This window comes from Meleagris gallopavo, chromosome 2 (genome assembly GCF_905368555.1).
Source record: "Meleagris gallopavo chromosome 2, MGAL_WU_HG_1.1, whole genome shotgun sequence".
Lineage (NCBI taxonomy): Eukaryota > Metazoa > Chordata > Aves > Galliformes > Phasianidae > Meleagris > Meleagris gallopavo.
The window spans coordinates 10,503,734-10,519,971 of NC_139405.1; the positions used below are offsets into that span (position 1 = coordinate 10,503,734).

At 35.1% G+C, this 16,238-nt stretch overlaps 1 protein-coding gene across 10 annotated transcripts in view; it reads right to left on the reverse strand.

The window, feature by feature from the left end:
• NRXN1 (neurexin 1) overlaps nucleotides 1-16,238 on the reverse strand; it is a 645,099-nt gene that overhangs the window by 357,091 nt on the left and 271,770 nt on the right. For all 10 annotated transcript variants that reach the window (XM_085218894.1, XM_085218886.1, XM_085218885.1 and 7 more), the window contains one exon: nucleotides 442-564. In XM_085218894.1, the coding sequence (XP_085075020.1) occupies nucleotides 442-564 (123 nt within the window). The remainder of the gene's footprint in view (nucleotides 1-441; nucleotides 565-16,238) is intronic.

Here is a 16,238-nt window from a genome sequence, read left to right on the forward strand (position 1 = left end):
AAACTGCAATTCTAGTTTTAGAGAAAAACCTGTTGCCTAGCACTTAGTCATTTAGAACAGCTGATGGAAGTCTGAAATTTCCTCTTACACCAATGGCTTAGAGTTTAGCCTTAATTTAAACTTAGTATTTTGGCAAAAGTATTTACTTGCCTTCTCATTAGTGATTTATTAAATGATTTTTCTCCAATTACTGTACAAAAATACCTGTTTAAGTCAGCATGAAGGTTTTCATCGATTTTAACAGCAGTGCTAGAGTAACATAAATGTTAAGTCCAACAACGCACTTGTAACAATAGCATTTCAAGGGGCACAATGTAGATCTTACACAAGAAAAGAAAGCAAGCACCTTGTTACTTTCAGATGAAGGCATTTTACTCCTGCCATTTTCCCTTTGTGTTCCCCTTCCCACCCAGATAAGATGAAGTCACAATGTCATACTACCTGTCATGGCCTGCTGGTCATCCACCATTAACTTTAAACTTTTTCCTCGTCGAACCACACGCACTGTGTGCCACTCATTGTCATTGAGGTTATAGCCAGCAAAAAGGGTTTCTGGACCTTTGCCTGTAGGATATGCCAAACAGTCATTATGCAATCTCTAACTCATTTTACATGTGAACCTCACAGAGAGAGAGAAAGAGAGACTGGCTGGGCAAATGTTAAAACTCACCAAAAGTTGTATTAAGCAAGACAAGTATAATCAATTCTCAAAATATAGAGCTACTATGTTAAAACATTTCTATTCTCAACAGTATAAATGTATTATATGCACAATAAATTATTCAGGTTGTCATAAATAGGCACAGTCAACATGGATTTAGTTACACATTTTACAGACATGAGCAACCCTTTAAGAAATAGGATTACTGCAGCCAGAAGGAAAATTTAAGTATGGGTTTAAAACACTGCATTTCTGTTCCTTCATTAAAAATAGTTTGGAGGAAAGGTATAAGCACTTAACGTGCTTGTGTCAAGATTTTCTTCATCTATATTGGCTCTTTGGCCTATGCTTATTCATCTGGATGTCTCAGAAGACCACCTATTACATTATTATCTAGATGACTCTTAAATATTCATACAAATATTTATATTCAGTACCTTGTCATATTAGCTGGCCACCAAATCATGCTTTCCTTTTTCACTCTGTGGATATGTCTTCCTGTAATCTATTTTTGTAAGCAGTTAAACATTTTTTGAACAAATATGATGTTTGGTATGGTACAATGTATTTGCAACAACTGAAATACTCACAGATATCTAAGAATGAGAAGATGTTTAAGATCAAGGAAAAATCTCTGAGAAGAAAATGGTTATGGAAATAGCTTTTCCAAGGCCTCTGTCTCTACAAACCTTGGTTTATGTTTTTCAGTTCCTATAACTTACTAAAGACTAATGAAAACAAAAGAAAGAAGTATATCGAAGTCACATTTTACATGAAAACTTCAGGGCAGCACTGACTCAGGCCATTAACTCCACTAAAATTTTCCAGGAGACTATATTCTATGTCAACATTTTTTTCAAAAACGGATATGTCACTGGTTCTGAAACTCTCCCACATTTCTTTTCAGATTCCTTTCCAACTAATACAGGCTAACTGTGATGGAAAGGATTTATTTATAGATAGGAATACTATAGGACGTTCTCAAAAATCAAAACCCGTCAGCAAGCAGGACTGCATGGAGCAAAAAAGCCACTAACAGCTTGATGTGGTTATTCAGTGTACATGACATTTTTTTGTCTGAAACTCTTTTTAACATCATCTACCAGCATTTCTTTTAATTTATGTTTGCTTGCTCTGCTTTTGCACACAGAGCAGTGTAATTGTACGTTATTTTGAGCCTCGAGATATCTTCTGGAATAAAAACACTGGCTACAGCAAAGGCAGCAAGATTTTAATAATATCACGTTGCCTTCTCTCTATGTTTGTGACTAATCCTCTATATTTGCACAAGGGTAGGGAAAGGGTGCAAACCCCGCAGAAAGAGATGCATGCATACTCACCAGTGTCAGCTACTTGAACTGTGTTGCTTCTTTGAAAAGAGAAAGACCAGTTTTGCATAAAGCTTAAGGAAGTAATATTCTTTTTGGATACAGTGATATAGCGGTAGTAAATAATGCTATCTAGGAAATTTTTATTATCCTATATCTTACTGGGGACTTCAGTTGAAGGGGTTTTAAGCTAGATTTGAAAGACAATGAATAGACTTACAGTAAATCATCAAATGATATCGGTAAAAATTCCAGTGGAAATAAAATAGTCCATTTAATGTTACTAAATATGCTACTCCTTTTTCATTTATTGGTCAAGCTAATTTTTTGTTCTACTTTTTAGGAGCTGGACTACTTAGTCTCCCTTATTTCACATGGAACTTAGAGACCTAAAAGCATTAAAAAATTATGATTACAACCCACATTAACAACCCTCTATTGTCTCCCATTCATGTAAAAGAGCCTTAGTGTGTATGAATATCAAATCCTACTGGGTTGTTCACGCTCACATAGGCAAATATGTCTATTACCTTTTAATGATTAGAGACTTGTGTGTTTTTCTTGTAAAATTAAATGCATGTGTACCCAAATTTATTTTCTCCCCTCTGAATGATAACTCAGAGAAGTACCTGTGAATTGCCTTCACTTGCAGAGTATGCAATCAGGTATGATGCATGATGGCAACAATGCACTTAAAGCATTTCTGGCCTTTTAGAGCATATTTTTGCATAAAAGTAGCAAATGTGCATGTTAGCACTGTTAGGACAAATTTTTCAAATAGTTAAGTACACCTAGGCACAGAAACTCAAGAAGATCCTTTGTTACCAGGACTTGTTACTATGCCAGGACTGAGTAGAAAATACTTATTCTCTTATTAGGCAATGTTGGCTAAGTTAAACAGGTTAAATCAGTACTCTTCAGCAATTTTCAAATATATTGAATTTTAATATAGAACATAATATTATTCAGGTCATAATAGTTCGGACACTTTTTTTTTTTTTTTTCCTGGCTTACAGTGCTTTAGCTTAAAGTGAATTTACTGTAAACCTCAGTCCACTAAAGGACTGACTTGTCAGTCTTATAACGTCACATGGATCTGATTCCATTTACTTCATTAAGCTCATACTGGCAGAAAGTGCTGATGTATTTAAGAAAGAATTGATTTTTTTTTGTGTGTCTGGCATAGGAAGAAATAAAAGAGTGTTAGTTTAAAAAATTCCAAACGGATTTTCTTTCTGTGTTTTCTATCTATTCTTATGTGTATACATTATCCTAATGTATTCCCCCTGCTGCCCTTCCTCAGGAACTCATTCCTCTCTTTCTAGATAGGACAGAGTCCATTTGTTTCATGTACCCAGCACTTACTGACTCTCTCTGATATCAATACCTTAATCATATTTTAAACTTCTCCTTTCAGAGACAGGTTGTAACGTGCAAAAATTCACTAAATATCTCCTCTTGCTTAAGTAAAAAAAAAATATTATCAATGTCTATTCACCTTTCAATATGTATTAATCTATTTCTTTTTTAAAGGCTCAAATAACTACAAGATTTTATGTATGCCTACAGTAAGTACACAGTATCAAGCAAACAAATATAGGCACATCTACAGATCCCACATTTGCTCACAGGCCACCACACCAGTAAAATCTTCACAACTATAAACATTTGTAATTGCTAATACAAAGAACTTTTTTTTTCTTCATGGGAAAATGCAGAGTGTGCAGCCAGATGATAGAGGTACAAATCTAGATGATGAAATTCATTATGAATCCAAGTACTAAAACCATTTGAATGTAAAGTCCCAAACACCCTAAACTGTATCCTTACTGAGGCAATCAATTAAGAGAATTAAATGGTTCTAGTTTAGCTTACTTTGATTTTGTCACTTCAAATAAAGAAAGAAGAATGAATCTCCAAAAGAAAAGCCTAATTTTCCAGTGGGCTAAATGTTCCAAATATTCTCTGGAGATTCCTGTTCTGTGTACTAGCTCATGGGGAGCCTTTTCAGCTCACACATCCAAAACTATTTGTTTGAATCAGGAAGGGAATTATTGGCTCCTATGATACCACCAATCACCAGCAAAACATTACCAGACTTGCTTGAATTATTAAATTATATGATCAAAAGGTATAAATGATGAAATATCAAAAGAAAGGCTAATTAATCAAAAACTTGGAAGGGAGGCTGTATGATACTGGGAACGCTAGACCAACGTACTGAACTGCAGTTGTAGGAAAACCACTTCCATCAGTTTACTGGTTAATGTAAGAAATGTTAGTGGTTAGTGGTTAGCCAAGTTTGCTAACAGACAAGTATACACGTCATGACAGTCAATATCAAGCAGCACTTTCATTTTGAATTTGAGGGAGTAAGTGGACAAGCCTGGAACACGGAAAATACTCAGGAAGGATTCCTCCAGAACCAGACACTGAGACACAGACAGATAGGAGAAAGCCTCTTAATCTTCATTATCCTTTCTATGGTGGTTGGTTGCAAGATCAGTTCTGGTCTTCTGAGCCATCTATTTACAATCCTTAATTTAAAAAGTCAATTAATACACTGAATAAACTGTATTTTAAATGACTGCATCTGTATGCATCATCCAGCAACTGCTCAACTATGCATGTTTCTTATTAATAGAAAAATTTAGTTGCCCTTTAAAGATCAATGGTGTGTTTCAGTTTATCATTTAAAATAAATTGGCATCAACCAGAGAAAGTCATATCATAGACCAAGGAAATTCTGTCAGCTGTATTCTCTTCTAGACACAGATATTTCCACAAGAACAGTACATTCGCTGAATCATATCAACAAAACATATCTGCATTTGAATCCCATGTTCCAGCCCACAATAGCTTTATTAAAGGGAAAATTGCCTTTGGCAATTTAAGTAATGTATTGTAAATTTAAGAACATCCTTGCTATGTTTTAAAACAAAACCAGAGATTTTGGAAATTAAAACAAAGCAAATTAAAGGGGCTAACATTTTTCATCAGCCTTCACTCCAGTTGTAGAATGGGTTTTCTCACATCATTCTGAACAACTGAAATAATATTAAAACTGTTTCTGCATGTGCACCCATTTGGAAATGCAGAAAGCTAAGGAAGGTAAAAAATTTTGTTGGCTTCCTTTAAATGAGCAACCCACAAACAGACTGCATTTAATGTTGATATACTCCACTAGTAAGGAAAGGCAGCATGCATAGTGAATGGTCCATATAAGCTTATGAAAAAAAATAGAAAGTACTTCAACCAAGTCTGAATACAAAAGGTTTTTATAGTCACTTGTCTGTCTTTTTTCTCTATTTTCTGGGAACTTCTTTCCCTGCTCACAAACTGAATTGCTGAATATCTCCCCTCTCCCCACATTCTATATCTATTGCCTCAAAAAGCTTCTAACTTGGGCTCTATAGGGCTTATACCCATCCATTAACGTCTTCAGAACTGTGAGATAGTAACTGTTGTTGACACAAGTATTTACATGGTCAGTGGATCAAGTCTGAGGGACAGAACATACACAGACCTACTTGATTAAACACTTGGTTTCTTGCTAACTGCTGAAAAACGTGCTAATGATAAACCACTGTCTTGTGAAAGTCTATTCACTATAAATAGTACTAGAACCACTACTTAATTTCACCTTGGTGGAGAAGCAAACATCAGAAAGCAGTGCACTTCTGAGCTGTAAGTCCTTGCAACATCCTTGGCATCAGCGTTCACTGCCATTTCAGTTATACACAGAATACACATATGTGTGTTCAAAATCTGTAGTGTACTTTGCTTGTTAATAACCAGGTATATATTAGGTTATATATCTTCTGAAAAATAAGTTTTGAAATTGCAAGCACAGCTACATGAACTCAGAGCACTTGAGAGTTTAAGCCTGATCTTTTTATTGCATTACAAAATGCCTAAACTAGCTCATTTCTCAATACAGATCTCAAAAACATTTATTGTTAGGAAATAATTGCATTTTAATGCTGATGTTGTAAGTCACATCTAAGTAAGTGAAACACAAACAGCCCTAAGGACAGTTATTTTCCATCTTCTCAGAAATAATGAAATAGAAGTATCTTTTAAAGGCTAAAAACCAGAAGCTAGCTAAGTATCTGGACACTTTTAATAACACTGCAGCTTCTCTTTGAGCTATTCTCTAAGGATCACCACTATCAGACAAAACGTGCTAAAGTTACTAAAGGCTTTATTAATATCCTAAGGCCCTGGACAACAGAACAGCAAAAGTCAATGATCTTGGTTCTTGCTTTTTCAGTTCACTGCTGAACACATTCAGGCAAGTTTTCAGATACCATGTAGAACTTGACAACTGACTTTGCTATAAGTAAGGTGAGTGCAAACCTCCCATGCACGGTTCAATGCTAAATAACTACAAATTTGAAGTAGGCTTCAATTCAAGATTCCTTTTTTTTTTTTTTTTTTTTAACCTGCAGTACATTCAAAGTGCACTCGCAGATATAATGCAATAACAGAAAAAAGTTATAAAGCCATAACCTGCCTTGAATGATGTTAATTTTTTTTTAAGCACACCTAAACATTAGGACTTTGAATTGGGATCCCACAGATTCACTTCCACAAACCACTTGTGTGGCTTTTAGTAAATCGTAAATCATAGTTTCTTCTTTTTGCCTTAGATTGACATTGCTAGAATGGAAGATTTCAAGTTTAATTTGAATACATTTAAGAATTTGTTTTAACAAAATAAAGTACAAAATTACTACTTCAATACTTTCAAATCAACATCTTCAGCTTCATTTCCTCTAAGCTTCTGCAGTGCGTTAGGAAAGCAGCTGTTTCAGAAGAAGTTTTCTCATCCAGCTCCCCAGTCCCCAGAACATCACATTAGATGAGCCTGGAGAGATCAGCACCTAAATCCGGCAGTGAGAGAAACCATCAGAAAGTTGAGGAAACAAGGGACCTAAAGAACCTGGACAGAGACACTGTATCAACTCACCTAGAAACACACAGGCACTGAATAAATCAAATTGAGTTGACAATCAAAGTAGGCTCTTTTTTACTTTATTTTTTAAAAGGATGATTCTCTGTTCTGGGTTTCTAGAAACAGAGAGAATGTTCCTCTAAGCACCTGAAACAACGGAGAGCGTAACACCTACCAGCTTCCTTTTCTTGGCAACCATCTTTACAACTTTAAACACAGGGCCTCAGCTCTTAGAAGAACTGTGCTGTCTCCTCTCAACCTAAGAGACCTGGAGGAAGTCTGACTTGGAAGAAGCATTTCGACTAGAATAGCTACCTAACTAACTTTCAAATTCTAGTACTTAATCATTCATTCTTCCTTCCTGATCCATGAAATTGCTAATAAATACATTAAATACTACAAACAGGTGTGTAGAGTCATCCATAGTAGATCTCTCAGTGTTTTTTAATGGTGGAAGAACCTGCTATTAATAGTAAGCTACTATTACCACCATTTCCTATGGCTAAACCCATCCTCTCTCTTTCCTGTTAAAAACAATGAAATAAAAAATCATTAATGGACTTGATTATTTTTTTTTTTCCCCTGAGAATTTGAATATGTGGGGTACTTTGGTACAGACAACGGGGAAGATGAAAGAGCTTCCATCAGAAAGCCTTTCTAATTTTGACATTGACTGTGCCCATTTATATCAAGCCACGAGTGTCAAAATTCTAAAGTACATTTTAAAAGATAGTACAATTTAAGTATGCTTCTCAATAATTTACCTTTTTTTTTAATAAACTTTTATATGAATATTACCTTTATGCTTACACAAAAATGAAAATACCAAAAAAAAAAAAAAAAACAACCTTAGATATTTCATTTTACCACTACATCTTAAACATAGTATTTTAGAATAAGCAGAAGGAAAAAACAAATGGACTGTGATTTCATTTTAAGAATAAGCTCCTCTTTATTTACAGGTGTCTTCATCCCAAGGCACAGATATTATAAGCTATGTTATAACTAAATCTCATACTCATTTTGTGTTTTTTTCTTTTTTAATGGAAATGCTACTTTGTAACATTTTGCCTATTAAAATATAATGAGAATACAGTTCAAATATTTGCAATTGTTGCTTTTATCTTAAATCTTTTTAAGTGTCCTTATCATCATGGATTAAAAATCAAAATTCCTTGAGACTGCTTACTCTTAATTCTATGCCTATTCTATGTAATTGGGATTAAAGTAAGAAACATTCAAACAGACATTTCAGATTATTTTCAGAAATTAGATATAGATGAATACAGAGGGTGATCTCTGTTCCATAAACAACAGCCTCCACTGACTTTGATGGGTATAGGATTGTTCTCTGATTTCTCCAGCTTATACAATTGAAGACATATAAGTTTTAGCCTTCTTTTTCCTGAATGTTCCTAAACTATATCACAAGATACATGCAAAAACACTTTTGCTGATTGGGGTTATTTCCTCATTACTACTGTCATGTCATTTCTAGCCCTGAGTTTGGTCCCTGTGAAGTGTCCTCACTGCAGTGTAATAGTGCACAATTGATTGCTTTTAGACCTTTTCAGCTTTTGAAGAGCCACCACTCTGGCTGCACAAGACTATGTATCCAGGAGTTAGGATTCCCGATGCCCTTGATATGGTACACAGGAAAGAGCAATTAGTATACTGGCAGTAGCATTAATATAAAGATTTAAATGCTCCAATATTATTAGAAGTGTAAATGATAGTTCTTCAAATATTTCTTATAATGAAAAAAACCTGTTTTTCTTTCAAAATAAAATAGTGGATGATGTTGTAAATGTTCTTTAAACATTCCTTTCAATTGACAGAAGTCAGGTCTAATATTCCTTACCTGTAAGAAACAAATCTGAATAATAATTAGCAGGGAACTTCTCTTCCTTTCACAAATAGGATTTTTCAGACATACTTTTTCAGGATTCTTGAGCCCAGAATAAGATGTACAAAAATTGCAGCTACTTATTCCAATTAAGATTTTGTTGGGAACAAAAGCGCTGAACTGTCTCTGACACCACTTACATTTGAGGCTATTTCAGACAACTTGCATATGTTCACTCTGGCATTGTATTAAAGAAAATTCACAGCAACTCTTCCAGCTTTCTAACTCAGAAGATCAGTGTAAATTTCTTTCCTATAAATGAGGCCTTTTTGGTAACACTAAGCTTCTGTATCAAGTTTTTCATGTTGCACTCCATTTGCTCTCATTAGTTCCCAAGACACGTACGTAAGGTGGCCAGCTTAAGCTTTAGTTAACTGTGACACGTGCAGTAGTGATCTTTGGTTCTACTTTTCACTGTGCATTTGCAACTGTTTGAGAATTTCATTTTGCAGTTATGGCTGGTCAAGCATTTGCATTCTAACAAGGTACACAGTCAAGCACTTTTTGCTGTCTTTTATCTCTGGGCTGATTTTTTGCTCTTTCTCTTGCATGGTAGAACAAAACTAAAGCACAAGAACATGATGACTTTTACAATTGAGTAGATGGAGTTGATTTCAATGTTGAGAGAATATTGCAAATGTGTTTTTTTTTGCCATTTGTTATCTCTTAAGAATTGTGCGCACTGTCAGTGAATGACAGTTTTATTATTGAAAAGAAAACCTGAGTCAGTTTCTTGACAAAAGTTACTACTTGCAGCCTCTTAAAGCACTCTGTATCTTGATTTACGTCATTTCATGAAATCAAGAATCCATACTGTAGTCTTTTCTAGCTAGTACTGTTTTATTCATAGCTGATTAGCTGCCAACAGACTTTCCAAGTCTGTCATCTGTAAAACATTAACTGGAACTGCCACAAAACTTCCTCCTCTGATAACCGGTGGTACAGCTGCATTTTTCTCTCCTAGGAAATTGCTTTCAAATTTGCTGTAATTTTATGTAGAAAAACTGCATGAACCATTCAGATTATAGTGGTAAGCACAACAAAAATTCAGCAGGTAATCTTCACATATACCTTCAGTTTGAGTTCTAAAAAAGAATTCCTTAGGTGCTGTAAGCATCCTGTCTGTGCTTTGTATTCTTCATTTCCGATCTGATTTCCAAAGGTCATCCATAAATAGCTCATGGCACATGAGTGAAAAATGGAACTGCTGACTTACCTGTTTGATCATTCTTTTCCAGACAGATTTTACTATTTGTAATAAAAGACTGAAAGTACAGAGACAGAGAATGACAGAGAACTTCTAACTATTGAAAAGTTATTTCCATATACATGCACTTCACTCCTTGGAGGAAAATCTTACAGAAAGCAAAATGAATGAGGAAGAAGAGAAGAGAAGAGAAGAGAAGAGAAGAGAAGAGAAGAGAGAAGAGAAGAGAGAGAAGAGAAGAGAAGAGAAGAGAAGAGAAGAGAAGAGAAGAGAAGAGAAGAGAAGAGAAGAGAAGAGAGAGAGAGAAGAGAAGAGAAGAGAAGAGAAGAGAAGAGAAGAGAAGAAGAGAAGAGAAGAGAGAAGAGAAGAGAAGAGAAGAGAAGAGAAGAATCAGCTACATTAACCACAGCTCCCTTTTTTTCTTTAATAGCTTTTCCTCATTCCACGTCTCAGTCTTCTTCTTGTGCCTTGTTGCTTCAGTACTGCCTAGACAAATAACTGCTGCAGAATTCTTTGCATGCTTCCCAAAGGGGACTGCATTTCAGAAAGCCAACTTTATCTTGATGTCTCAACTCAACAGAGTAATATCTCCTTTGAAGAGACTTGTCTGATGGATTGAGGCCTAGAAATCAGCTGTAAGGGAGCATAAATTAACCTCTTGACATGACATCCAAAAAAAGAAATGTGCTTGGATGGAAATTTTAACAACTACCTGAATATAATTTGTTAAAGTCATTGTCAAGAAGAGATAATAAGTAAGCAGTTATGTGGTTCCAGTAATAAGCTACTGAGTGTTTAAAATGTTATGATAGATGTTTCATGCATTTTAATGGACACCAAGGCAAAACGTGCTAGATACAGCATAAGTATTCTTAATATAGGAAACTGCTCATCAGTGACATGCACTAGGTAGATGCTTTTAATACTATTAGCTCTTCAGTAAAGTACATTGAAAAATGAATTACTGTTCTTATAACATTAATGAAGAGTAATATTGTAGCTAAGTGCTTGCTTAGTCTTCTTCATCAAGGTTAAACTTATGCAATGATGACTGCAGAGAAGTGAAGCAATGATAAAATAACTCATATTTTCAAAATAGTCATACAACTAAAGCTAATGCATACTTACATTACATTTTTGCAGGTAAAATAAAGAACTGGCCAACAAAATGCCACAGATGGCACAGAAACTGAATCCTGAAAACTTTATTTACACAAATAGGCAGAGAACTCTACTTCTGCATTAAGCACTACACATGAAGACAAAGGCTCTCTGCGCATGCACTTTTTATCACCTTCTGTAATCAGATCTCATAGATCTTAATGTTGATAGAGTAAAACGATTGCTTACCAGGGATTTATGTCAGACTTCCAGCAGTAGTAATGTATCAGAATCATCTTAATTTAAGCTAAATTTCTATTTGGTAACTACTTTTTTCTTCTTTGAGCAGGAGGTAGTCGAATTTTCCCTATGCAGCTCCATTCTTTTAATCAACCAAACTACAATCTGATCTGATTTCCACTGCAGTCAGTAGCACTTCCAATAATATCTCACTGTTCTATTCATAATATTAATTAATGAGAGAAACAAACTTGGCAACTCACTTCACAATACTCTAGACCTACTGCAATGCTCAAAAATTGTGTTAGTGCTAACCAAACAACTCATTCAAATCTAATTCTTTCTAATTCCAGTAGATTATCTTTTCTTGATCTCTTTCCTGCATCTCTAATGCATTCATTTTGTTAAAAAAAAAAAAAAGACCCCATCCAAACAGTCATTAGATAAATTCTTCCCAACTATGCACTATAGCTGTGAACATGTGATGTGCTCATCAGAAGAGCAATGTCTACCTGCAGAGAGATGGCAATTTGTTTGGTTTTCCTTGAAAAGTACTGGAGATGTGCGCTGCAGAATTGATTCACAAAGGCATTCCATTTGGAAGAAAGCCCTAAGCATATTATTAATATAGTTAATTGATTTGTGAACTAAAATATTAATGATTTTAGCATATTTTTAGGCAGATTTGTTTGGGGAAAAAAAAAAAACTCCAAGATTTTACTAGCTGAAAAAACTGTAATCCAATAACAGAAAGACTGCAATATTTTTCCACTTGTAATTTGTAAGCATATTTAAATGTTTTCCAGAAAGGCATTAATAAATGAGCATCACAACAGCATTATTCTTTGAAAGAGTTCTAAGCAATGAAGTGAAAAATGAATAAAGGTATTTAGGTATTTATAGATGAGATCTGATAGCATTTCCAATCTACATTTAAAGTTAGAAACTTCACCAACTGTGCAGTGCTGAGTTACAGTTATTTTGCCTTAATACAGAATACTAGCAATGATTTTCTTTTAAAAGAGCTGAAGACCAAAATTTCCTTTTTAACGCCTCTTGACATTAAGTAAAAAATATATTCACACTGTTAGGCATGTACAAAGCAGAATTCATTAATAGTTTACCCTAATTATTTTACTGTTTTTACTGGTTTTAACTGTAAATAGCCTGGATTTTTACCTTTAATTTTCACTGAATCTGATTACAAAGTTTAGAGAGATGGAATGCAAATCTTCTTTTCACTGAAAACTATTCTTCCATTAAATACTGTTAAGGACAGATGAGACCAGAAGTCCAGCTACACTTTCTGCAGTATTACACTTTCTGTAGTGACTAATAAAAGCTTGGCCACTGAATTGCCACTGTAGAGTAATTACTAGTCTAATAGTTACAGATTCTAGTAACTAACAGCTCATAGATTTCTTGAGCTACATTAACTGCCTGAAGTTTTTATGTATTTCAATTTCATACTAATCAACTTCTTGATTTTTTTCATAGCTGCATAGTCATATCTTTATAAAAATATGTTTTTCCTAGCTTGTCTAGGTTTCTCAACGTAAGTCAATCCATACTTGGAAATCTCCTTGTTCCAATACTCCGTATTTTTCTCAACTGAGTTTCTGATGTGAAACAAACTAAAAATGTGCACAACATTCAAGACATGCATAACGACTGCAAAGTAGCCTGAAACTGCTTTCTCATCTGGTCTTACCTCCTTTTCCTGTAGTTACTAACATTCTTTGGGACTTCTGGTCAGTTCTGAGCACTGGGCTCTTTTACAAAGGCCATTTACAATGACTGCCCAATTTTGTCAGCCCAGTGCTAACAGAATCCATTCTAACCATTACAGTTACCTTTTCTAGAACTACTTTGTACATTCTAACATTGAATTCTACCTACTGTTTTACTATCCGGTCATTCAGAATTCTGAAACCCTTCAAAAAATGCTTATGTGCAGCTTTATTTTTATTATTATTGTTTTCCTATCTTATCACATCTGCAAACAAAATAATGGAATCATAGAATGGGTTGGGTTGGAAGGGACCTTTAAGATCATCTATTTCCAACCCTCTGCTCTAGGCAGGGACACCTCCCTCCAGACCAGGTTGCTTTCCTCCTCTTTGCCCAATCATTTATGAGCATGCTAGTTCCCGTGAGACTGAATAACAGAGCTTTACTGTGAGTTGACTGCCACCAGTTTATTAACATGTGTCTGACATCACATGAGCTTTTACATGTTCTTCTCCAGAAGAGAAAGCATTAAATAAAGGACATGGCTTAGTGATTGTTCTTGGTAGGCTTATGGTTGAACTTGGAGATCTTGAGGTCTTTTCCAAGCTAAGTGATTCCATGATTCTATAATAGCAACAGTTAGCAACAGTACTCCTGAAGAGAACATAATTGTTCACTATGCCTCTGAGAATGGATTATAATGCACACCTTCTGTCATGACAAAAAAATTGGGAGGTTAATTTAAATAACCAGTCCTGAAATGTGATTAAGTTTTCCTCCTTTCATATGCTGCTTAAGAAATGCTCAAAAATAGAACAAGAGAAATTTAGGACCTGCTATTCATTAAGAGTTTGCTTTCCAATGATTCTTCCCATAAGAACAGTGGAAACACTGAGTTTACTACTGAAAAGTCTTTTTTATGAAAAGTCTGATAGGACTTGGAGGAAAGATAACTCCTTTCATATAAATCTGGATTTATTAATTCTATTAAATCTATTAATATAGATCTCACACATCCCAAAAATTGCTTTGTACCAGCTGGTAAAATGGCCTGTTATATTCTTGAAGCATTTTGCTTTCCTATTCATCTTTCAGGTGTTCCCTTGTCATACTATCTTTCGCTCCCCATTCCCCTTTTAAGGGTTCAGGCTCAAGTTTCAGAGAGAGCAACTTCAGGGAACTCCAGATCGTGCCCTTGGGCTCTGCTGATGATATTTTGGCAGCATATTAATGTTCAAAGGGCGAAATGAAATATATCCACATGAACTTTTGGCTCACGTAGCCCTACATACACACTAAATTGGAAATTATTTCTATCCGGCCTTGTAAAATTGAATGGTACACTGAAATACTGGGAAGTATGATACTTTTTAGCAAAATCTTAGTTTCTGAAAACTCACATGATAGAGCTAAAAAGTAAGTCTGAATCTTATATCTAATTAGTTTTTCACCTTGTAATTAGGGTGTATCTCCATATTCTAGTCATTTTCAAATTCACATAAATAACCTTGTCTTTAGTCTTTTACTGCTGACTTTTTTACTGCTTCGAGCTATTACAGAGCACACAACTGTGCTTTAATAAAGTTACATATATACTAATATTATACATTTGAATTACTGAGGATCCTTTTAAATGAATTATATATTTAAAGTGCCCTAGACGGAATGTAGGTCTTAGCAGGAGAGAAAGAAGATAGATAAGAGAATGAAGAGAAAGAAAAAAAGCATACACATGGAAAGAAAAACATCTATTTTCTAGTAAACAAAGTGAAATTATATTTTATTGGCAATGTGCCCAAAGACCAACAGCAATTTCCACTTTTGCTCGCTAAGGAAAAGCAAACACAAATGAAGATTTTCTAAGCAGCACGGACATAAGCTATGTTGCTCTCCTTCATGTGGACTGGAAGCATAATCAGTTTACAAGTAAGAGGAAACAGCCACTGCTTCACTCCAAAAAGCAAAAAGATCATGGGAAGAGGGGACTGGCTGTACAGTCGTATCTTCAGGAAGTAAACCATACCTAGTGTAAGCTGTATGGCATCTTCACCTTGTATTTACAGAGAACGAGGAATCAGAAGATTCTCTCTGATCACACTTCTACGTCTGCCCACATAAACTATGGGCTGTACCGTAACTATTCTACTCCACTCGATTGTGGTTTTACAGACAACTTTGTTTCCAAAGTTTTTTTTCCCCTGACTTAGTTGTTTTCAGCCTTAGTTCACACAGAGTGACAGAAACATACGAACAGGATGGGATTAGTAGAGATTCAGGATGAGGAACTAAATACTCCAGTGAGACTGGCCAGCGAAGACATAGCCTTCTTTTTTATGTCTTCTAATCTGCAAAGTATTGTCATGCCCCAAACAGAGCAGAATACCTGACTGAACTCCTGACTGAACAGTGAAGGTGCTCCACTGATTTGCTGCACGTCCTCTCTGGTAAAGGTCTTTTGCATATTTTACCAAGGCTGCCAGCAATACTGAATGACAAACAAAGATCAAAACCATCTGATAAAATTTTTTAGGCACTGTATAAGTAAACAGACCAATTACAAAATCTTGTATTTTAAAGGCAGCTACAATATTGCATCAATTTAATGAATTTCTATTGCCAAAGACAAGAAAGAAAGAAATAACATATTCTAGTCATTCTTGTCACCAGAGAGTGAGAAGTTAATGCATTTTTATCAATGATTTGTTGATCGAAGTAGAATTTGCAATACCCACAAGAGCACAAGAGCTGAAGATTCTGGCCTTTGCTACCAAAAGCATTCCTACAAGCATTAGCTTTCAACAAAAGGTTGTAGGGCATTCATTTAAAGACTTCTCACTTTAGCAAACCTATGTGTAGCCTGAAAATATGCTGCATTTAAACACTGTTGTTGGCTTTTCAACACGTAATTCTCCTGTTATTTGTGGATCATCTAACATAGCTCCTTAACATGCTTTGGTTTTGTAGGATGTTTTTACAAGAAAAAAGCGCGGTAACAGAAGGTAGGTATTCCAGAATAACTTAATCATATGGACTTTGCAGTTCTGCAGAATATGGAAGTACAGAAAAGATGGTACAAATGAGAGAAACAAAAGAGGACTGCAGGGAAA